Below are 19,956 nucleotides of genomic sequence, written 5' to 3'. Positions count from 1 at the left end.
AGTTCACCGTTCCTGGTCTCCTCGCGGGAATACTGTCCCATACTGTAATCATGTTTTCAGTATGGGACCGTAGTCACGCGGGAAGGCAGTGACTCACAGCATCATGGATGACTATGATGCTAGGAATCAGGCTTCCTGAACAGTGTTCGGTCTGTGAAACGCGGTCCGTATCTCACGGATCGAACATGGCCATGTGAGCCAGGCTATAGGGTGGGGGACTCTCCTCTATTACTTCCATATGCCATAATTGAGCTTTCACCCTGGGAAAAGATTATTCCAGTGCTCAGTGTCGCCCCCTGCAGTGCACTTTGTAGGAGGATGCAATTGGTGGCAACTGCTATAAGCACAGTAAAAAAAAAAAAAAAAAAAAGTTGTCTCTTCTCAATCCAATTATTGCTGGCCTGAAAAATTGCACCATCCGCAATCACTAATCTAATACTGCCCGTATAGACAATGATATGAGTATCGGTTTGAAGAATTTCCATATCGGAGTCGGATTTTCCTTGTGTGTTAAATAATGATCTCTCTCCAAAGTTATTGAAAAACTGTGGGAAAATGCTTACCGTGCTCAGGATTCCCTACATCACGGGTCTCCAACTACAACTCCCAGCATTCATAGACCGCTTTCCTACATTTCCAGTATATACGATATATGACCAAACATTTGTGAGGTTTTGTTTTTTTAGTAGTAATCATCTAGGTAAGAAATGATTAAATTCCTGTCCATTCTGTTTTTTTCTTTTGCTTCCATACTGCATTGTTTTATGGAAATGTAATGTGATTTGTTTATCGCTGGCATAAAGAACGCAGATTTCAGTCGCACTGTAGGAAAATAACAAACATGTGATTGAGAAGTGGTATTCTTCACGGGGTCATCTGAGACTATAGAGCGCTGCTTACAGTACAGCCAGGCATTAACTGGGTAGTAAAGCTGTTTACTGCCAGTCCCCTCTGGGCACCAGCGTGACCTGTGTTTTGGTAGACTGATTTGCATTCCCGTTCTCCCAGGCTGGAGCTATGGAATGCAGTTTTGTGAATGGTGGATGTAATGGACTTGACTTTTGACTTCGAATAAAGGGGAGATCGACAACGGAGAGGGCAAATATCCTCCACTAATTCCTTAAACACACAAGGACTGGTGGGAACTTCCAAGCCCATAGAAAGTGTATAGTCCAGGTGACGGGGGACATGTTGATGCAGGGCAGCGCCATCCAGCTGCAGAGGTATTCTCTGTGCCAGACGGTCATTAAACAACGTAGTGTTTGTAGCCCACTCAGAATAGCGAGACAGACATGAAGTCTATGCCAAGGAACTCCTGTATGAAAAAATTCTTTCAAAATTACTTTGAAAACCTCAGAGAGGCTTAGAAACAGTTCCTGTTTTTTTCCTGTCCGAGGCTGGCCAAGAAAATAAGATGCCTCATAATTTCCTCAAATAGAAATTCAGACTTGGAGACGACGTAGACGGAAATAAAGGCAGATGGTGTGAACGCTAGACGAGCATTAAGCAGCAGGGGACCCTAGAAGTTGATGTTGAACCACTGTCCTTTATGTAAATGCCGTTATCAAGATGAGCGAAAAGGGGAAGTTTGGGTAGAAAATGTAACGGCCAAATTGTGGTGTTGGAGAGGAGGCATCAAAGGAAAAAGAAGGGTAGGTGAAAAATGGATAGTTAAACCGTTGGAAATCCGTAATGGCGGGTGTAGGTCCCAATCACTTTGAATGCTGGTAAGGAGAATAAGCATGTTGGGTTTTCTCATGGTGTGGAGGTGGGCCATGTCGGACAGAGATAGAGTTGGGAGTATAGGGTCTCTGGGCCATGAAGAAAGTCTCCCAAGTCAAAGATGGTCCATCCAGCAGGGGATACTCCACAGGGCCCAGTCCGTCGTAAGAAGGCAAAGAGCTCTTCTGTGGATCTTAGAATCATTCATTGTCCCCCAATAGTAGCACATAGGGAAAAGTAGAACCCCCAATGGTAAGGGATCACTTTATTCCTCAGATTGGGTTTGTTGGCTGGGAAGTTATTTTGAAATCCATAGTGACTTCCTTGAAGCCTGGAATATATACACTAGCCAAAGTAATATTCGTGTAGACCTCCAGGCGTCATAGGACTTAACTTTGAAGACTCCTCGTTGGTTTTCAATGATGGGGCTTGAAAATTGTGAAGCGAAATTCATAAAGTCCTTATTTTTAATGTTTTAGTTAGGTTCTAGGATGCACCATTTATGTTTCCATGTGTGTCCTCTGCCTGGGCGTAGCTTAGTGGAAACATGACTGTGAGGATCTCCAACCTGTGGCAAAACTACAACTCCCAGCATGCCCTGACAGCCACAGGTGGAATCTTCTGCATGGCTTTGGGGAAATTACAAGTGAAACTTTAGGTTAAGCAACAGGTATATGATGCTAGTTACCTTTTGGATGAATACGTTGACAAGTGGGCATCGAGTATGAGGGTCAGCCATGTGTAAATATGTTCACTGGTGTTTCTGGTCTCATTCTAGTCCCTCATATTCCAGAGTAACAGACTTTTTGTTGTACTGCCTTTCCCGGTAGAACTAAACCTATTTTTGTTAGTCAAGGGTTCTGCACTGTTTGTTCACAGGAGTGAGTCTTTCATTAACCCATACAGCCTTTCTGGTGATCGTCGCTGTACCCATCTTGTGGTCCCCATTGACGTCCCCAGGATACAGCTGTAATAACCAGGAGGGATGGAGGGAGGGTTATCCTATTGTAGAAAGTGCAGGCAGCTCTCAGCTACCTGCTGCAAGCAAGCACAAGAGGAGTACATGCCCATCGCTTTGCTCACGAGCAGCAGGTGGTAAATAAGTCGAACACTACCTTCAAAAGTTAAATAATAATCTACGTGCTTTTGCAGCCGCAATTCCCTCGAAAATCCACAGGAGAATTGCAGCCCCATTCATTTCTATGGGGCCATTCACACGACAGTAGTTTTTACGGTCCGTGCATGGCCAGGGAGCCCGCACCGCGGAAAGAACGGACATGTCTTATTATGGCCGTGTTCTGCGGGTCGGACTCATTGAAAACAATGGCCGCAGCCATGTTCATGGCCCGCGATTTGCGGGCGGCTCGCGGCTGACAGTCCGACCCGAAAATCACGGCCGTGCACATGGCTACAGTCGTGTGCATGAGCCCTAATACTTCTCATGTACAATCTTCGCATCCCCCCTAAACTTACACTCACCAGGTAGTTGCTATCTACATTTGTGCCTTGTTTAATCTGAATTCTGTTCTTCCATTGTAATGTGGCCTGTTGCCGGGTTCATAGATAACTATGGGCCACCTTGTGTTTACTTACTTGCCAGAATAGGGCAACAAAGCACTAGTCTTCCTGCCCCCTATCCATGTACTCCTTGTATCACTGCCTGTCATACTAAAGTTCCCCTCGTATTTGCTATTTCTATGATTGGTCTTTTGTCCAAACTCTCCTCCAGAAGAACACCAGGTTCCTAGAGCTCCTGCACTGCCTAAGAACACACGTCCCTTAGATCACAGTTTGTTAGGTGACATGTTTGACTGATTTTCAGATCGTAAACTCAATGTAAAGCTCGCATAGTGTGAGCTCAGAAGACCGTTCGCACTAAGCTGTTAGGTCACGTGTTTGACAGCAGGGCGGAGCTAGAACTGCTGTCTGTTTCCATGAGCAACCAGAAGAATGTTACATTTATTTTAAAAGCAGCTTTATATATGAATGGGGAAAACCTTGTTTAATAACGAAGAATCACTTCCAAACCAGTGAAGCAAAGAATTTGCAAAGCTACTCAACTTTGTGTTAAAGGCGAATTTATACTTGATGTGAATAAAAACATTGTCGTTTTTAAAATCCTATACCCCGTGTGTCCAGGCAGTTTTATGGCTTTACTAGAATAGCTCTTTTATGACCGTGTTTCTGATGCTAAACACTTCCAGGTTTTGATCTAAAGAGTAAATGTCAGTTCTTTGATGTGGAGGAGATCAGAATGAGCGTCCCTTGAATGTGCCCAGATGAATGCAGAGCCCTTTTCCTGCGGGTCCCCAGACAGGAAGGAGATCCAGAGCCCGGCCATGGTTGCGATCGGTCATGTTCAGCTTCTAGAACTCTTTCCTGGCCGTATTTTGGAGCCTTTTCAAAGGTTCCCACATAGATTGGGAGAACAGAGGGAGTACAATGTATCTGCTAAGTGAGAGAACAGATGGGAATGCGAGGTTTTGCCACAACCGTCTCCGCGTCTTTTCAGATTAAACCGATCTATTTTTGGTCTTTGAGCAAATATTCCGTGTGTGCTGCTGGCGTCTGTCCATCCTCTTCACCAGCCCGTATGAGCCAGTCAGAATTTAACTAAAAAGGAGACGCATGGCACAAATGTCGTGCAGACAACACAATAATAGATTTATTTTATGGCGATGAAATAGTGACATGGTCCCTGAGACGGCAGGTATTCTACCCAAGCTTGTGTCTCTGTGCCAGTGTGCACGAGTCCTAATTCTGAGGTTTACCTTGGTAGGCATACATTACAAGGATTTACTTTATTTAAGCTAGCCATGGGTACAATATTTTGGTCCAATGCAATAATCGGGACTGTTGGGCTCTTGAGACATCTCACCATGTACGGCCAGCTATACAGGTCATTACAATCATGTTTATTGTATAGTTTTTAAAGCGCTTCTCCTGGGAATTCCCATCAGCCATTGATAAAATCTTAAGGTGGCCAATACATTAGATGTATGACTGCCGCACCTGACCATTTCGGCGGGATCGGCCAACCAACTAATGTGTATGGCGGTGTCCAGACTTTACCCCAACGTCGGCCGTTAGGGAAGAAAAAGGGTCGGGCATGTTGGTTTCCATCATCTATCTGAAATGTATGGCCAGGCTTAGATCTTTAAAGGTACACATACCCTTTTAAAAAAAAATCCTAAAATATACGAACCCACTCTATAAGGTTTCACCTAGAAATCATACCATCAACCTCATATTATGTGCACTAACCAGTTAATTTGTCTTGTTCTTTAACTCTGTTCTATATAGCGGATGTATAAAATAATAATGCTCCAACTGCGTGATCCATTGTTACTTACAAAGTAGTGTGCTGTCCATCAAGGTCTGTTAACTAGCGTGCACCCATATAAAGGCACCTTAAATAATATTGTATGGGAATTTAATTCGTAGTAGTACCCTAATATATTCTGTTTTATTTTATATTTTTACACATGCAGATTTCTCTGCAATTTTCCCCTGTAAGTTGCAGCAGAAACCTTTTAAGTATTCATTCACACTGTGGTAATGTGCATATCAGGTGGTAGTGGTTCAGATCATTCGCATCCGTATCATGTCTGTACATTTTTGATATGCAGACACCAGTACTTAAAGTAACACTCTAGACATAACACTGCATCATTTGTGTCTGGAGCCCGGCCTGAAGGGGGCGGAGTCTGACAAAGGATTTCATAGAACACCAAATTTTGCTGTGTCATGCTCCGCCCCCTCTGGCCTCGCACTAGGCACCATGTTTCCGTTTTGTCCAGAGTGCTCCTTTAAAACTGAACAGCATTAGAGATTTTCTGCTTTACATGTTAAGCTGCTGGAAGCTCTAACCAAAGCCAGGCAGTCCTCAAGTGTCTTATGCAGCTTGTATTCTTTCTCCTTTCCCCAGCTGTGACTCCACCCGGGTGTAACATTGACCAAGTGAATTTGCTTCCACCTGCTCGAGGGTCTCCGCAAAAATCAGGCAACATAATCAAAAATGAAGATGTGGCTCCCATGGAGCTAACCGGAAACCAGAGATCTTCACCGTTGTATAAGGTGCGTCCACCATTGAAGGCTGATAAGTGTGCGATAGCTGCACTAATACAGTGGAGTCCTGAGATAAGGACACTATTAAAATCCTATTACCTGGTCATGTCCTCTGACATGGTAATATGACTGCTTGACAGTTTTGTAGTAAAGTATTAATGTTGCACTAAACCACTGAGGGAGTGAATAGCGGGGTTTTCAGCATCAACAAAGCAGGGATATATAGGAGAGTAAGGAAATCGTCCTGATCTAATACTTTCCGCACAGGGTCTAAATTGAATAGAAGTATGGCAGTATCTGATCTCTGGATTGCTGCCTGTCCAAAAAAAAATCTGAACCGTACCTGCTCAGCAAGCATGGTGATGAGAGGTCTTACTAATTACATGAAATCCCAAAGTGGGACTCTAAGATCCCTTTATTAAAAATTAGACCGGTCTGGTATAGCAAATACTATACCATAAAATAACAATTCTCGAGCACATCTTTTATTATTTATAACTCTGCATTGGGCCTTTCCTCTGTTATACCTCCTGTAAATGCATGACTAAATTGACAATTTGTTACCATTCCCCTATTCAATGGGACCTTTCCATACACACTCTCATATGGTCAGCACTGCTTGGACATCATCAGTGTAGGGACACATCCTATTGACAGGGGAAATGGTAACGCCCAGTTGTCCATTTATTTATACATTTTCAGGAGGAATAACAGAGGACAGGCACAGTGCAAAGTTCCAAGAAATGGTGCTCCAGAATTATTTAATGGGAGTTGTGTGTTTGGCACTTGTCTTATATCATTGGTGGTTTATTTGTCTCTAAATTTATAATCACTCTTGTTGCAAAAAGAAAAAAAAATTACTCCTAACAATGACTTCCTGCTGGCTTTTGCCTATAGACCAGGGGTCGACAACATTCTGCACTCCAGCTGTTGTGAAACTACAATTCCCAGCATGCCCTGACAGCCTTTGGCTGGAATAATAAAGCCTTTGGCTGTCAAGGCATGCTGGGAGTTTTAGTTTCTCAACAGTTGGCGTGCCGAAGGTTGCGGATCCCTGCACGCTGTAGTCTATCTGAACTGGCAGAAATGCAGTTTAAAGTATGGTGGAACGGCAGAGTAGCGGCAGGTGTCAACACTTGCTGATCATAGCTGTGTCCTTATGGTGAAGATCTAAAGAGGAGCCAACACTGAAGAAAATACATAGCTGCTTAGCATCCTCCAAAGGAAGTGACTTTAAAATATCCAGTCACATATACTTGAATTGTTAGTGTTGCAGCGCCCTCCAGTGGCAAAAGTGAATTTTTGTTCTCAGAGCAATGTTGACATTTGCCTATTAGGGAAGAATCTTCTGCGTGCTCTTGATGTGACTCATATAAAACATGTCTCCCAAGATTCGGACTACAGATGAGTACAGCTAAATAAGTGCAGATTATATGTTCATTTTTACACTGTAGAAGGATTATTGAAACCTGAGCTTTGCAATAAAGGTGTAGTCATGAAGACGACCTCTGTCCAGATGTCATATTAAGGCATCATAGATGGAAGTCCTCCACTCAGAATCCCCTATATGAGCCAAGACTGAGATCTATTAGCCCCATCCTATCCAAGCATTCATGGACAGCCAATAATTTGAAGGGCAGCCGTGTAATGCTACATTTTCCAAATGTCTGGTCAGAAACTGCGCTCCCGGTGTTGACCGCTGATTGCCAGGGCCTAGGGAAGCCATTTAAAGTTAACAAACAGTACATGGTATTTGTAGCCTTTTTGTAATTTAACCAGATTTGCTCCATTCTTATATTAATATTCCGTTTCATGAACAGCTTTTTTTTTCGCTTTTTTTTTTTTATTTGGTCCACAGACATCAAACATTGTCGTATCAACCCAGCAGAACCTGGAGAGCTCACCTGCCAGTGGTTCTTTTTCACCTTCTGTATCCCACCTCCCCCCTGAGAATGACCAGCAGACCCCAATTCAAGTCTTCAGCCAAGAACCGCTATCTACTATCCAGACTCAAGACATTGCTCAGCCCAGCAGTTTCCAAACATCACCGTCCAGCCAGAGCGACGATCCCATCATGCAGCAGACTACAGCGTTTCAGGCCATGGACTCCCAGACCCGAGATACTCTGCAGTCCGATAGGACAATGGTCTCCCTGTCACAGATGGCCGAAGCTACACAACAGGCTCCGCAACCGGCATTACAAAAACAGGCCCAGACTTTGCAGCAGCAGATCTCTACTAGCTTATTCTCTCCATCTAGCAACCAGATGCAAAACACCATTCACCAGCTCCAGTCTGGAAGCTTTCAGTCTGGTGTGAGCCGCAGCAGCAGCGCAGAGGAAGACCTGGTCCAGCAAGTTCTGGAGGCCCAACAACAGTTATCTTCCATCTTGTTTTCTAGTCAAGGTGGGAATGAAAACGAGCAGTCTGCAATGGGGCAGGTCCAAGAACAACTCAACGCTGGAATATTTCAACCTGTTGGTTCAATGCAGAGCGCTCCAAATCAAAGCATCTTTTCTCCTCCTGATTCTGTGCATAGCAGACCAGAGAATGTCCTGTCCGGGAGACCTGAAAGTCTTCTTCAAGCTGAGAACTCCATGTCGCGTCAACAGCAAGCGATGGAAACCAATGCATCCATGGTCATGGAAATGCAGCAAAGTATCCACCAAGCTCCGGGGCCAATGCAATCCGACATATTCCAAACTCAGAGTCCCGGCACCGGAAACATCCAGTCACCCGTATACCAACAAGGTTCTCACTTAATGAGCGGACTCTCTGCCAGTGAAGAGATGCAAATGCAGTGCGATATGTTCTCCACATCCGGAGTCGCTGGCAATGATGGCAGCGCGGGGCAGCAGCAAGTATCTGCCTCCGGCTCCAATCTTTTCCAATCTTCCACTGCCGCAGATAATGATAATTCACCGAGTCAGACAGAACAGATGCAGAACGATGTGTTTCAAACCATTGTCCAGATGCAACATAGCGGGGACGGACAAGGCCAAGTCAACCTCTTCTCCCCGGCAGAAGACATGCTTGGGGTTCAGACAACTGGTGGTCAGCAGCAAGGGACTGGACTGTTCCAACAAGCCGGAGACATGATGACCCTCCAGCAGGGTAATTTTCTTCAGCAGTCTGCACACTCTCATGCTCCACTGTTCCACTCCCAGAATACCATCACAGATAACCAAAATTTGTCTCAAGAAACACAGGGTAGTCTCTTTCACCCTTCAGGCTCCATGGGGCAGCATCAGAGCTCCTCTTCTGCTCAAGACCAGATGCAGTCATCACTTTTCCATCCGCAAGGATCAATTTCGTCTCCTCCTGAGCAGTCGGCCACCAACATGTACAATATGAGCTCTCTACAGAGCAGCCAAGTGCCTCAAGAGAAGCCGCTATCCTTTTTCTCCAATCAGAACTCCCTCCCGCAACTCCAGGGAGCAGCAAGCCCAGAGCAGCAAGCGGCGTTCCAGCAACAAGCCCAAATGTCTCATATTCAGAATTCAATGATCGCCCAGGAGCAGCAACAGCAGTCGACGCAGAACCTGTTCCAGGCGCAGAACCAACAGACGTCTCTTTTCCAGGCAACCCACGCCATGGTCGGCATGCAAGGCAGCCCTTCACCTCACGAGCAGACGCAAAACATCCTCTTTAGCGCACAAAGTTCTATGGCCAATATGGCCGCACAGGAGCAACAGCAAAATATGCTTTTCAATCAGAGCCAGGAACCAATGGCTACCCAAGAGCAACAAAACCAAGCCTTATTTCATGCACAAAACATGGAGTTCCAAGCTCAGAGCCCTGTAAACTCTCAGCATGAGCAGCAACAGTCTCCCATGTTTCATAACTCGACACAGATCCAGCTCGTTCAAGCCTCACCCACCTCTCCAGAGCAACAAGTGACGTTATATATGTCCCCAGCCTCCATGTCCGCTCTGCAGAACAGTATGGGCCAACAGGAGCTGCAGCAAAATAGCATGTACTCTCAGTCCATCCAGGGGACCACTCCTCCGCCTCAGCAGCAGGCGGCCATGTACCACAGCTCAGCAGGGGGAGCCATGAGTCAGATGCAGGGTGCGTCAGCATCTTCTCCGCAGGCCACTGGGATGTTTCTATTTGGAATCCAGAACAGTAAGTTATGACCTTTTTTTTTTTTTTATAGCCGAGTACATTTGCAAATACTCATCTGTTGTCGCAGCATTTTGTATCGTTCATTCAGATCATAAACTGAAGTTCACAACTCTATGATCTTCTTAGCTTTCAACATCCCCTGCTTGTTCAGTGTCTCTACAGACTATGTTATGGGGAATTGGTGGAACTGTAAACATTTTCGTCTGTTTTTTTTGGACGCTTTTTCAAGGGACTTAAACTCGACTGTTTTTTATAAATTTTGGTAGTATTTGCCATTTTACCTGATTTTGTGTAGGGACTTTATTGGTCAATTACGGTTTAGTTATGTTTCCTATGTGGCTTTATTATTGCATCATTTGTAAAGAAATTACTATTTTATTCTATATTCTCCCATAGACTGCAGTCAGCTGATGTCTCCAGGAGCCGGACCATTGCCTGACCAGATGATGGCGCTAGCTCAACCAGGTCAATCCCAAGGAGATGGACAGTCAGTGACCACACTCTTGTCCCAGCAAATGAATGAGAATTCGTCAATGACAACAGACCAGAACATGGAAAAAATAAGTGATTTACTGGTGTCTCTGCACAACCAGGGGAACAACATGTCCAATTCTTTTTAAATGGTAAGAGGATAGCCTGAGCATCTACTATTGAAGAGGTAATAGATCCCCTGATTGGGGCACCCCACCTCCCCTCGATCAGCCTGAACAGAGCGTTCTGGACAGTGTCTACCTAAATTAGAAGATGACTGATGACAATGGGTGTTGTGTAATACTATAGGACACTTTACGTATAGCCCCTAATAAGGACACCATTAAAAGGTGGAGTTGTCCTTTTTAAAGAGGTTTTACCACCAAACACACCTATCCAAATAAATGTTAGATTACTGGGGGCCAAACTCATTACTAGAAGGGGGGTCTTGAGCCTCTGTTCTTACTCACCCATGCATGAATGCGGCGCATTTGAATGGAGTTCTGCTGCTCCATTCAAACTCTATGGGAATTCTGGAAATGGCCAACTGCAGCAAAGGGCAATGGGTATGGTATTGCACCTTGACCCTGTAGGTTCTTTTACACGGGCCAATGATCAGGCAAACGAGCGTTCATATGAACGCTCGTTCCCGATCATTGCCCTATGTAAATAGGGCAACGATCAGTCAATGAACGAGCAAAAGCTTGTTGATCGGCTCCATATAATAATATATAATGGACGCTTGTCGGCAGCACATTTCAATATGTATGTTTCATTCATAGTGAGGATAATGGAGCCCTGAGACAAAAAAAGGTATACTGATGTATACACTTTTGAAGGGAAGGAATAGTGTAGTAGACTATTCCATCCTAAGGCCTCATGCACACGACCGTAAAAACTCCCGTTATTACGGGTCGTAATCACGACCTGTAATAACGGGCTCATAGACTTCTATTGGCGACGGGTGCCTTCCCGTTTTCTCACGGGAAGGTGCCCGTTCCGTTAAAAAAGATAGAACATGTCCTATTTCTGGCCGTAATAACGGCACGGACAGTCCATAGAAGTCTATGGAGCTCTCGTAATGACGGGTGGCTACATGTGTGCACCCGTCATTACGGCAGCGTTGCTAAGCGACGTCAGTAAATAGTCACTGTCCAGGGAGCTGAAAGAGTTAACTGATCGGCAGTAACTCTTTCAGCACCCTGGACAGTGACTACCGATCAGTATAAACCAGTAAAAAATAAAAATAAAAGACGTTCATACTTACCGGCAACTTCCTGCTTCCTCCAGTCCGGTCTCCCGCCCGTTGCCTTGGTGACGCGTCCCTCTCGACATCCGGCCCGACGTCCTGGATGACGTTTCAGGCCATGTGATCGCTGCAGCCAATCACAGGTCAATCACAGGCTGCAGCGGTCACATGGACTGCCGCGTCATCCAGGGATGTCGGGCTGGATGTGAAGAGAGGGACGCGTCACCAAGACAACGGCCGGTAAGTATGAATTTCTTTAACTTTTATTACAGAAAGGGCTGTCCCTTCTCTCTATCCTGCACTGATAGAGAGAAGGGGCTGCCGATTAGTGCAGTGCTATTTTGCCGCCAAAAACGTGCTCGTAAATACGGGTGGAATACGTGTGACACCGGACCCATATTTACGAGCACGGGTTCGTAAATACTGGTGCAAAACGGGTGGAATACGTGTGACACCGGACCCGTATTTACGCCAGTATTTACGGGTGGGAAAAAATACGGTCGTGTGCATGAGGCCTGGGAGAGGGATCTCACAAAAAAAACGTATACCACCCGGTATGCGTTTTTTAACGTGAGTCTATGACTGACTGTATAGCATCAGTCACAGGTATACGCTCTGCCCCAGGACTTCAGCGCTACTCCATACATAGACAGTGACTTAAGGAGTTTTCCTAGGGCGACATATCCCACTGTATGCCATACAGTAGTAGCGTACGTTTGTCTGAGGTATACGTCGGGGGGTCTTCCCAACATTCGTATAGCTGCGACGGAAGGCCTAAACGTGTTGTGAAGGGGGCGTAAAAGGGCCCTAAGTTTACTCGACTGGTCCCACTGCCACCAATCACACATTGATGGCTTATCCTGAGAGAGTCTGTTGTTTTATGTTAGAAGTCGGACAAACCCTTTTTAAATTTACCATTTTTCCTTTTTCCCTTTCAGGTGCAGGAAGAGCCGCATCCGTGCGATTTTATAATAAACTGGATTCTTTTGTTTATCGGTCACGGTCCAAGTAGAAACGTTTTTAGTGTTGTGTTCCCCGACTTGTACTAGTCTGTCTTCAGTATTTAGCGACCAAGACTACATAGCTATTATGATGTCATACTCCAGAAAGCTGTAACCCCTGAGACCCAGCAGGGGGCACTCAGTCGTTAGAACTTTCTACAGTGGTTGTAATGTTTACCTCTTATTTCATCTTTTGTCCATGTATTTTATGTAGGCGTGTATGTATATATAAATATGTACATAATATATAAATATATATATTTTTCTTCCTATATATATATTTTTTTCCTGATGGAATCCATTTAATCTCCCTTCCCAAGAAGCTGTGATAGTGTACGCTTAATGTATATACCTGTCTTATTACAGAGCGGTCTGAGGCAGCTGAGAAACTGCTCTTTGCAGATCGGGCCTGGATCTAGATCGCAGATCTGGTGCTACTGTGGCCCCTACAGCAGCTGGATATGGTTTTCCATTCTAGCGTTGGGTGGAGGGGTGGGACATGTTAGGCAAGTAATGCTGCACTTAAACCTGTTTTCTGCTGCCCTCTAGTGGATGGTAGATGCAGCGACTTTCACTTTTATTGAGCCATGTAGATATATTTTAGTATCTAACCTGTTTCTAGTTGCTCGTTTTTCCTCCTGTGTTCTTTTGTATGTGTGCGTTCTGTTATCTCTCCTCCATGGAGACGTCGCATCTGGGACTGGACACTTTTTGGCAGCGCAGGCTTTGCTGAGCATCGTGGGATACGTTCGTTTGAAGCGCTAAGAAGTGGCCAGTCCCTGATTCTAACGGTTTTAGTAGTGTAAGTTTATTACCGACATGAAGGGAACTTTTTCAGATCGAGGCCCGGTGCTGGCCCTTTAATTTTTTTGAATACCGTTTTCAATCGTTCAAGTTTTTCGAACGGTTTTATCGAACGTGTGTTTTTAATTGTCTTTCTTCACTGAAATCCTCTATTTTGTATTTAGGGAACTGGTATTTGCTACATGTACGGAACAAAGTGCGTGAGCAGAAGTATATATAATAAGTATATAAAATGAAAAAGTTTATATATAAATACTATACATAAGATATTCTTTATTTTTTTTTTTTTTTTTGCACACCTTTATGGCAGATTTTGTCCGTCTTGGTCTCTGTAGCTCCTTTGGGAAGAGGACGGGAAGAACTGGAAATGCTGCTTTTATATGTAGTAGGGACGGGTGTGTATGGGGAGGCAGGTAGGTCTGAAGAGGCAGGTACTTTTGTCTGGTTTTTAAAAAAACCATCTGTAGTTATAATAGTCTCTAGCTATATAATCTACAGTTAAATTCCTTTTCATAGGTGTCCATACATCCTGTGACAAGGAGCCAGAATTGCTGAACGTCATACGTAGCTTTGCAGCTTTAGCACAGATATGGAGACTGACAATGACCCTAAACTACGGGATAAGAATGGCTGCAAGTACTGAAACTGCTACACAAATGTCCACTCATGCTCTTGTAGAACGGCAAGGCCTCATTCACACCAGTGTAATGAAAAACGGAGAGGGATACAGACTTGTTTCACCTTGATTTTTACCTCATTGCTAGATACAAATACAGATCTGATACAGAAGTAAATATGGATTATTTGACTTCCTCATAGAAAATTTGGTACCAATACGGTTAACAATAGTTCTTAATGATACAAAACATGACCGTGTGATTAGTTCCATATTCAGGATTTTCCAAAATACGCTCATGTGAATGAGGCCTGAGTCTTCAGGTTTTATTGTACTATGTCTAAGGCCAAAGAGAAGGGAACAGGTTTTTAGTATGTGCTGTTATTTTTGGGTTTCAGCCCTGTGAATGTTAGGAAATAGTAGAACAATTAATATATTCAAGCACCATCTCTGGTGTATCGTTTTTTTTAATCTACATTCCGACATGAACAAAGTTAGTATTCTTACATTTTTTACTAGTAATATAACCACCGTCACCCAAGTGGCTTAAAGTTACTTGGTCTGGAATAATCTGACTATTTTATAGATCTGGTGACAATTGAATGAAATAGAAACTAAGACCGTCACAACTTTTTATGTACCAAGTATTCTTATTCATTTGCACCCATAACGCTCCTCATAGTAGAAAGTTCCATTGTGTTGTATGAACCTGTATTAAAGCTCCAATATCCAATTACTGAAGATAAATGACGATCTAATATAACCTTTTTTTTTTTAAATACCTAGTTGATATTTTAACATTAATCAGCCTTAAATGGCAGAAGGACCAATATTAGCATTATAGCTGGAAGTTCAAGATCTGGAGAAATCATATGAATATGAGATTGTATGGCAGGTTATAGCCTACAGGTGGCGCACTGACAAACGATCTAAGGTAACAGGTGCTAATTCTGCCATGTTATGTCACACGCGGCCTGTGTTTACTGTACACAGGCCTTATGTTCTATCCAGCTATATAACGGCTTGGAGAAATCATTTATTTATGGTAATAACAAATCAAATTTTAATGTGGAGCGCCACGTGGTAGTCGCGTGACTTTAGTCCACAACTTTGTCAATAACGCTTGGTGCAAAACTTATTTCCCCATATATCTCTCAAAAAGAATCAGAATGCGAAAAAATAAACTTTCTTTGAACTTTAGAGCTCCATGTTCAGCCCCTGTACCGGTCCTACCCTGCGTTGTATTGCAGATAACATTATTGAGGTGTAAATACATTAGTATGTCCTGAAGAACTCCTTTGCAGAGGTAGTACCGGTATTTTTAAGCCAGCACATACAGAGCTTTAGGACGAGACTAGGGTCAGGTTTAGTATCTTGTCTTTGGCCTTACATGTACGCGATGACCAGTATCGGACGTTTATTGGCTCCATGTGCTGGATCTGCAGTCATTCCTCTCCACAAACCCTGCATGATGACTATACAGCAGATATGACTGGACTTGTTACGTGGCTGTATCTGATGTCCACATTAGCTTCTGGTTTTTTCATAATTGGACTGCGTAGGGAACATAGACCACATCGACATAGACCACATCGACATAGACCACATCGACATAGACCACATCGACATAGACCACATCGACATAGACCACATCGACATAGACCACATCGACATAGACCACATCGACATAGACCACATTGACATAGACCACATCGACATAGACCACATAGACATACAGTCATTCCATAATTTGCTGCTACAATTTCATTCAAGACTGTGCTCCTCAGCAGGGTGGTTTAAGGATTTCCTAAATATTGTAGAGGAATCGCCACCTGTGTACCCACTGTTGGTGCTGTCAAATAGTGACCTGCCCGGGGGTACTTCAGGACCATAAGTGAGAAGAACTGCTTTAGATAACTCACAGTACACAGATCTAGCTCAAGCATAAGGGGCTTTATGAAAGTCATTTTTGTTTTTTCCCCAGATAGTGCCTCTAATTCACTTGAATGGGGCTGAGCTCTCTGAATACCAGAAATAGACCATAGACCAGAATGACGCTATGTCCTGAAAAAACAGCACATCCCAGTTGTGATCTGAGGGTTTGTTCACACGCTTAGCGAAAACTTCAAGGGAAAACCGCTCTTGATTTTCAGCTGTTTTTTTAATTCAAACTTGCTTTTTGTCACTGCGTTTTTGGAGCTTTTTCTTTAGTCCATTAAAAACAGCTCAAGAAGCGACATGCAGTTTTTCGCAGGCTTTTTTTTTTACGTGGCTGTTTTTTACCCAGCCATTTAAAAAAAAAACAGTCGGTCGGAACAGAATGCCATTTTTCCCATTGAAAACAATGGGTAGATGTTTGGAGGCGCTCGGCTTCCGGCCGAAAATAAGCAGTGTAAACATCCCCTAAGCGTTCAGGGAAGATGGACAGATTTACTGGGAAATTAAAACCGAAACATGCAATTTAGTTTTTAGTGGAATTTGCTAAATGTTTTACTTACCTGGGGGCCTTTGCGCAATTTGGCTCTCCTACTGGAGTGTGGGAATGGGGTTGTCAGACTATTTTGTGTAAATGCATTGGGGCCTTGTACTGTCCAGACGTGTCTCGAGGATGATCCCGGACTGTAGAGAACTGATTGTTTAGATCAGAAATGGGTCTAACAACCCTGTTCGCAGGGCCCATAGCACGAAAAGACCACAGGTAAGTAAAACTTCACTGAGTGTCTAAAAATCATCACCATGCAGTTTATGGTAAACGGCGAACGACCAATGAATCAAACACTAAGCGGAGACGGACAGAACACTAACTTGTCACATTCATTGACTTCTAGACTAAATGCTTTAGAATCTGTATTTTGGGTGAAACTATTCCCCAGATTTAGGCTCGTAGTCGGTTAAGCTGCAGATGGGTCACCTACATATGACGAGTTCCACTAAGATTATTGTATATTGTACTAGAAGATTTAGATTGAAACCCATCAGGCCGCAGCCCCCAGCACATGAATAGTTTCTGTACAGCAAGACAGTCCCTGCCGGTTACATATTCATGGCTGCTGACCACCCCTATGGTCTTGTTTCTTAAGATGTAAGGACAGAGCGAGGTGCTGCAGCAGCCGGGGGCCACCTTGTACCTTAGTAGTATACGATGCACCAGTCAGACCTGCTGAGCCTCTCCATCCCCCTACCAGAAGTGAGCGGTGCAGGGCACGGCTCCGGGGTCAGGAGCAGCAATTTATTTTATACCAGTTACACAGAGTTTGTTCTGTCGAGGGGCAGAGGTATTTTTATTGTTTTTAGCAATCTTGTAATAACGTGTTAAATATTAAACAAAGGATATTTTGCTTCTATTGGGACATTTGTATACTCTGCAACTATATTTCTGTAAACCGCTCAAATTGAGAAATAAAACATTGAAAGTTTTCAGTCTGCGTGCTCTGGTTTTATTCTACATTTTCTCTTTTGCTAAAGTTAAGTTGCTTTGTATTTGGGAAAGCCGATGACAACAGCGCTAATCCACTATACCGCCTTTTACCATAGACCACAGCACGGCACATCCACCTATGGTCTCGCCTTATATTGCTGGTTAATGTACAGGGGTTGTCATGAATATTTTTTATTTTTTTTTGTATTCTAAAAGTTATACAATTCACTTTGTATTAATCCCACCCGGTTTACAACATCTCTGCTTGTGTTTGTGTGAACATTCATGGTTTACTAAGGCCCCATGCACAATACCATAAAAAAAAAATCTCCGTACTTGTGGACCTGCCTGGTTCCATTGGCCACAGTCACCTTTCTGTATCGCTACGGATAGGTGTCCGTGCCGGGAATTATGGAGCATGTCCTACTTTGATTTTTACGGGCCGTGCTCCCATACTTTGTTTGGGCGCACGGCCTGAAAATGCAGCCCGTAGCTGGCTGTGCCCACAATCGCGAGCAGTGATTAAAGGGAAGGTGTCATGAAATTTATTTACTTTTTATATTGCTTTTAGTATGAAATTTAAATTATTTGTGTTCTTATTGTTTTTCTTACTTTTACTTCTCTATGGGGGCTGCCATTTTATTTTATTTTTTTCATCTCTGTATGTGTCGATTAACGACACATACAGAGATGGAATACGGCACATACAATCCCATAGAGAATGCGAACGAGAGCCGTTCCATTCTCTGCAGCATACGCCGTCTGTGTGGGAATGGCACATGCACCGCTCCCACACAGACCAATACGAAGATAGAGTGAAATCCGGTGCCATTTTCATGTGGATCGTAAGCTGCTGCCGGACAGTCAGATGACTGCTTCCGGTCATATGTTCAAGGAAGCGAAGACGCAAGGAATAGGAGCGGAGGCAGGAGCAGGTAATTTATGTTCATGTATGTGATGTGTGTATTATGTTCGTGTGATACTGTCTGCTGAGCCCTGTATCTAATCCTCCTACACTGTGCAGTCACCCAGAAAATGGTGGCACACAGTGTAGGAGGTTTGAAGATTCAACACCCTCCTTCTCCTGGCACTAGCCAGAATAAGGGAGGGGGGATTGTGTGAGGACACTAGAGGAGAGTGTGTCCACCCCAAATTTGCCGCATAAAGCAATGAGGTTACGTTACCATATTGACCATGCTGCAATTTTGGGAACTGCTCCCTCTAGTGACCAGCACATGGAAATGTTATAAATTAGAGTCTAATTTATAATATTTCCTGACTTGTGAAAAAATTAAAACCGTGTAATCACTTAAAAAATAATTGAACTAAAAAAAGAAATATTAAATTTCTAGCGACACATTCCCTTTAAGGGCACAGCTGTGTGAGACCTTACAGTGGATACAATGCTGTCCAGGGTCATGTGATGGACACATGGGCTGGGATTGTTACAAGACCGCACTGATAGCCATGTACCTGTGTGTCCATCACATGGCCAGAAGTTTATCTACTGGAAGTAAACAATGTTTTTACTGAACAAAACAATCAGGAATATAGACAGTATAATGGAAAATTGTATAGCTTAATTATACAAAAAATTTGCTGAAACCGGGATATAAAGCTATAGTCACACCTGTGTCCGAGCCTCTGCCAAAAACTCCAAATTGAACGGGAAAAAACGCTATGCGTACGTTGCTATCTTTCCTGTCAAAACAAGACATCTTGGTGGAACCTGACAGACCGCGTAGGTCACTAGAGTCCCTTGTGTACCGCTGGTATTAGTCAATGCAGTGGATCTGGCACGGAGTCATGGTTTATACTTAATGGGGTTTTTTTTGTCTTCAATTCGGGGCATGTGCTCTTTAAATCTGTTGCAACATCCACTGGGAGAAACGTTTTTTTTTTACGTCTGTGCTTTGTGCGTACAGTTGGTCACAGGAAAAGCATGTGCTAAATACATCAAGTAAGGCATAGGGTTACCAATTTAAAGAAAATCAGTCTCCTAAAATAACCAGAATAGAACAGCATAGTGTGAACAGGATTTATTTTTTTTAAATCCTTTCACTGCAGTGTAAAAATCTGACATCTCAGTGGCCCTAATGAATCAAGAATGGAGTGTGAACACATACCAAAACAATAGTCCTGATCATGATTGTCCAAAAAAAGGAGGGGGGGGGGGGGGGGTGGAGGTGGGGGAGGGGGACATGCACACAAAAAAATAAAATTCTGATGTATTAAGCTATTGGATATTCAGTGCAGACTGATACTTCTGAATGCTGCATATTATGAAAAGCCTCAAAACAAAAGTTGTAGACCCCATTAAGGGTATGTTCACACGCAGTGTTTGTAGGCGTATTTCGGGGCGTCTACGCCTCAAAAAAAAACAAGCTGGCTGCCTACAGCCATCTGCCCATTGAAATCCATGGGAAAAACAGCATTTAGTTAATACGAGGAGTCTTTACGCCGCTATTAAAAAAACGGAG

At 43.7% G+C, this 19,956-nt stretch overlaps 1 protein-coding gene across 5 annotated transcripts in view; it reads left to right on the top strand.

Annotated features, from left to right (window-relative positions):
* Nucleotides 1-17,478, top strand: part of NFAT5 (nuclear factor of activated T cells 5) — a 66,008-nt gene extending 48,530 nt beyond the window's left edge. For 3 of the 5 annotated variants that reach the window (XM_075838527.1, XM_075838525.1, XM_075838528.1), the window contains 4 exons: nt 5,651-5,799; nt 7,649-9,917; nt 10,314-10,540; nt 12,576-17,478. In XM_075838527.1, coding sequence (XP_075694642.1) covers nt 5,651-5,799; nt 7,649-9,917; nt 10,314-10,537 — 2,642 coding nt within the window. In that variant the 3' untranslated portion in view covers nt 10,538-10,540; nt 12,576-17,478. The remainder of the gene's footprint in view (nt 1-5,650; nt 5,800-7,648; nt 9,918-10,313; nt 10,541-12,575) is intronic. The other 2 variants (XR_012850671.1, XR_012850672.1) reach the window with 2 other exon arrangements.
* The last annotated feature ends 2,478 nt before the right edge of the window (nt 17,479-19,956 follow it).

The sequence above is a fragment of the Rhinoderma darwinii genome, chromosome 9 (assembly GCF_050947455.1).
Source record: "Rhinoderma darwinii isolate aRhiDar2 chromosome 9, aRhiDar2.hap1, whole genome shotgun sequence".
In the NCBI taxonomy this organism is placed as follows: Eukaryota; Metazoa; Chordata; class Amphibia; order Anura; family Rhinodermatidae; genus Rhinoderma; species Rhinoderma darwinii.
Note: the sequence above shows the minus strand (reverse complement) of the source record. Positions and strands in the feature narration are given on the sequence as shown.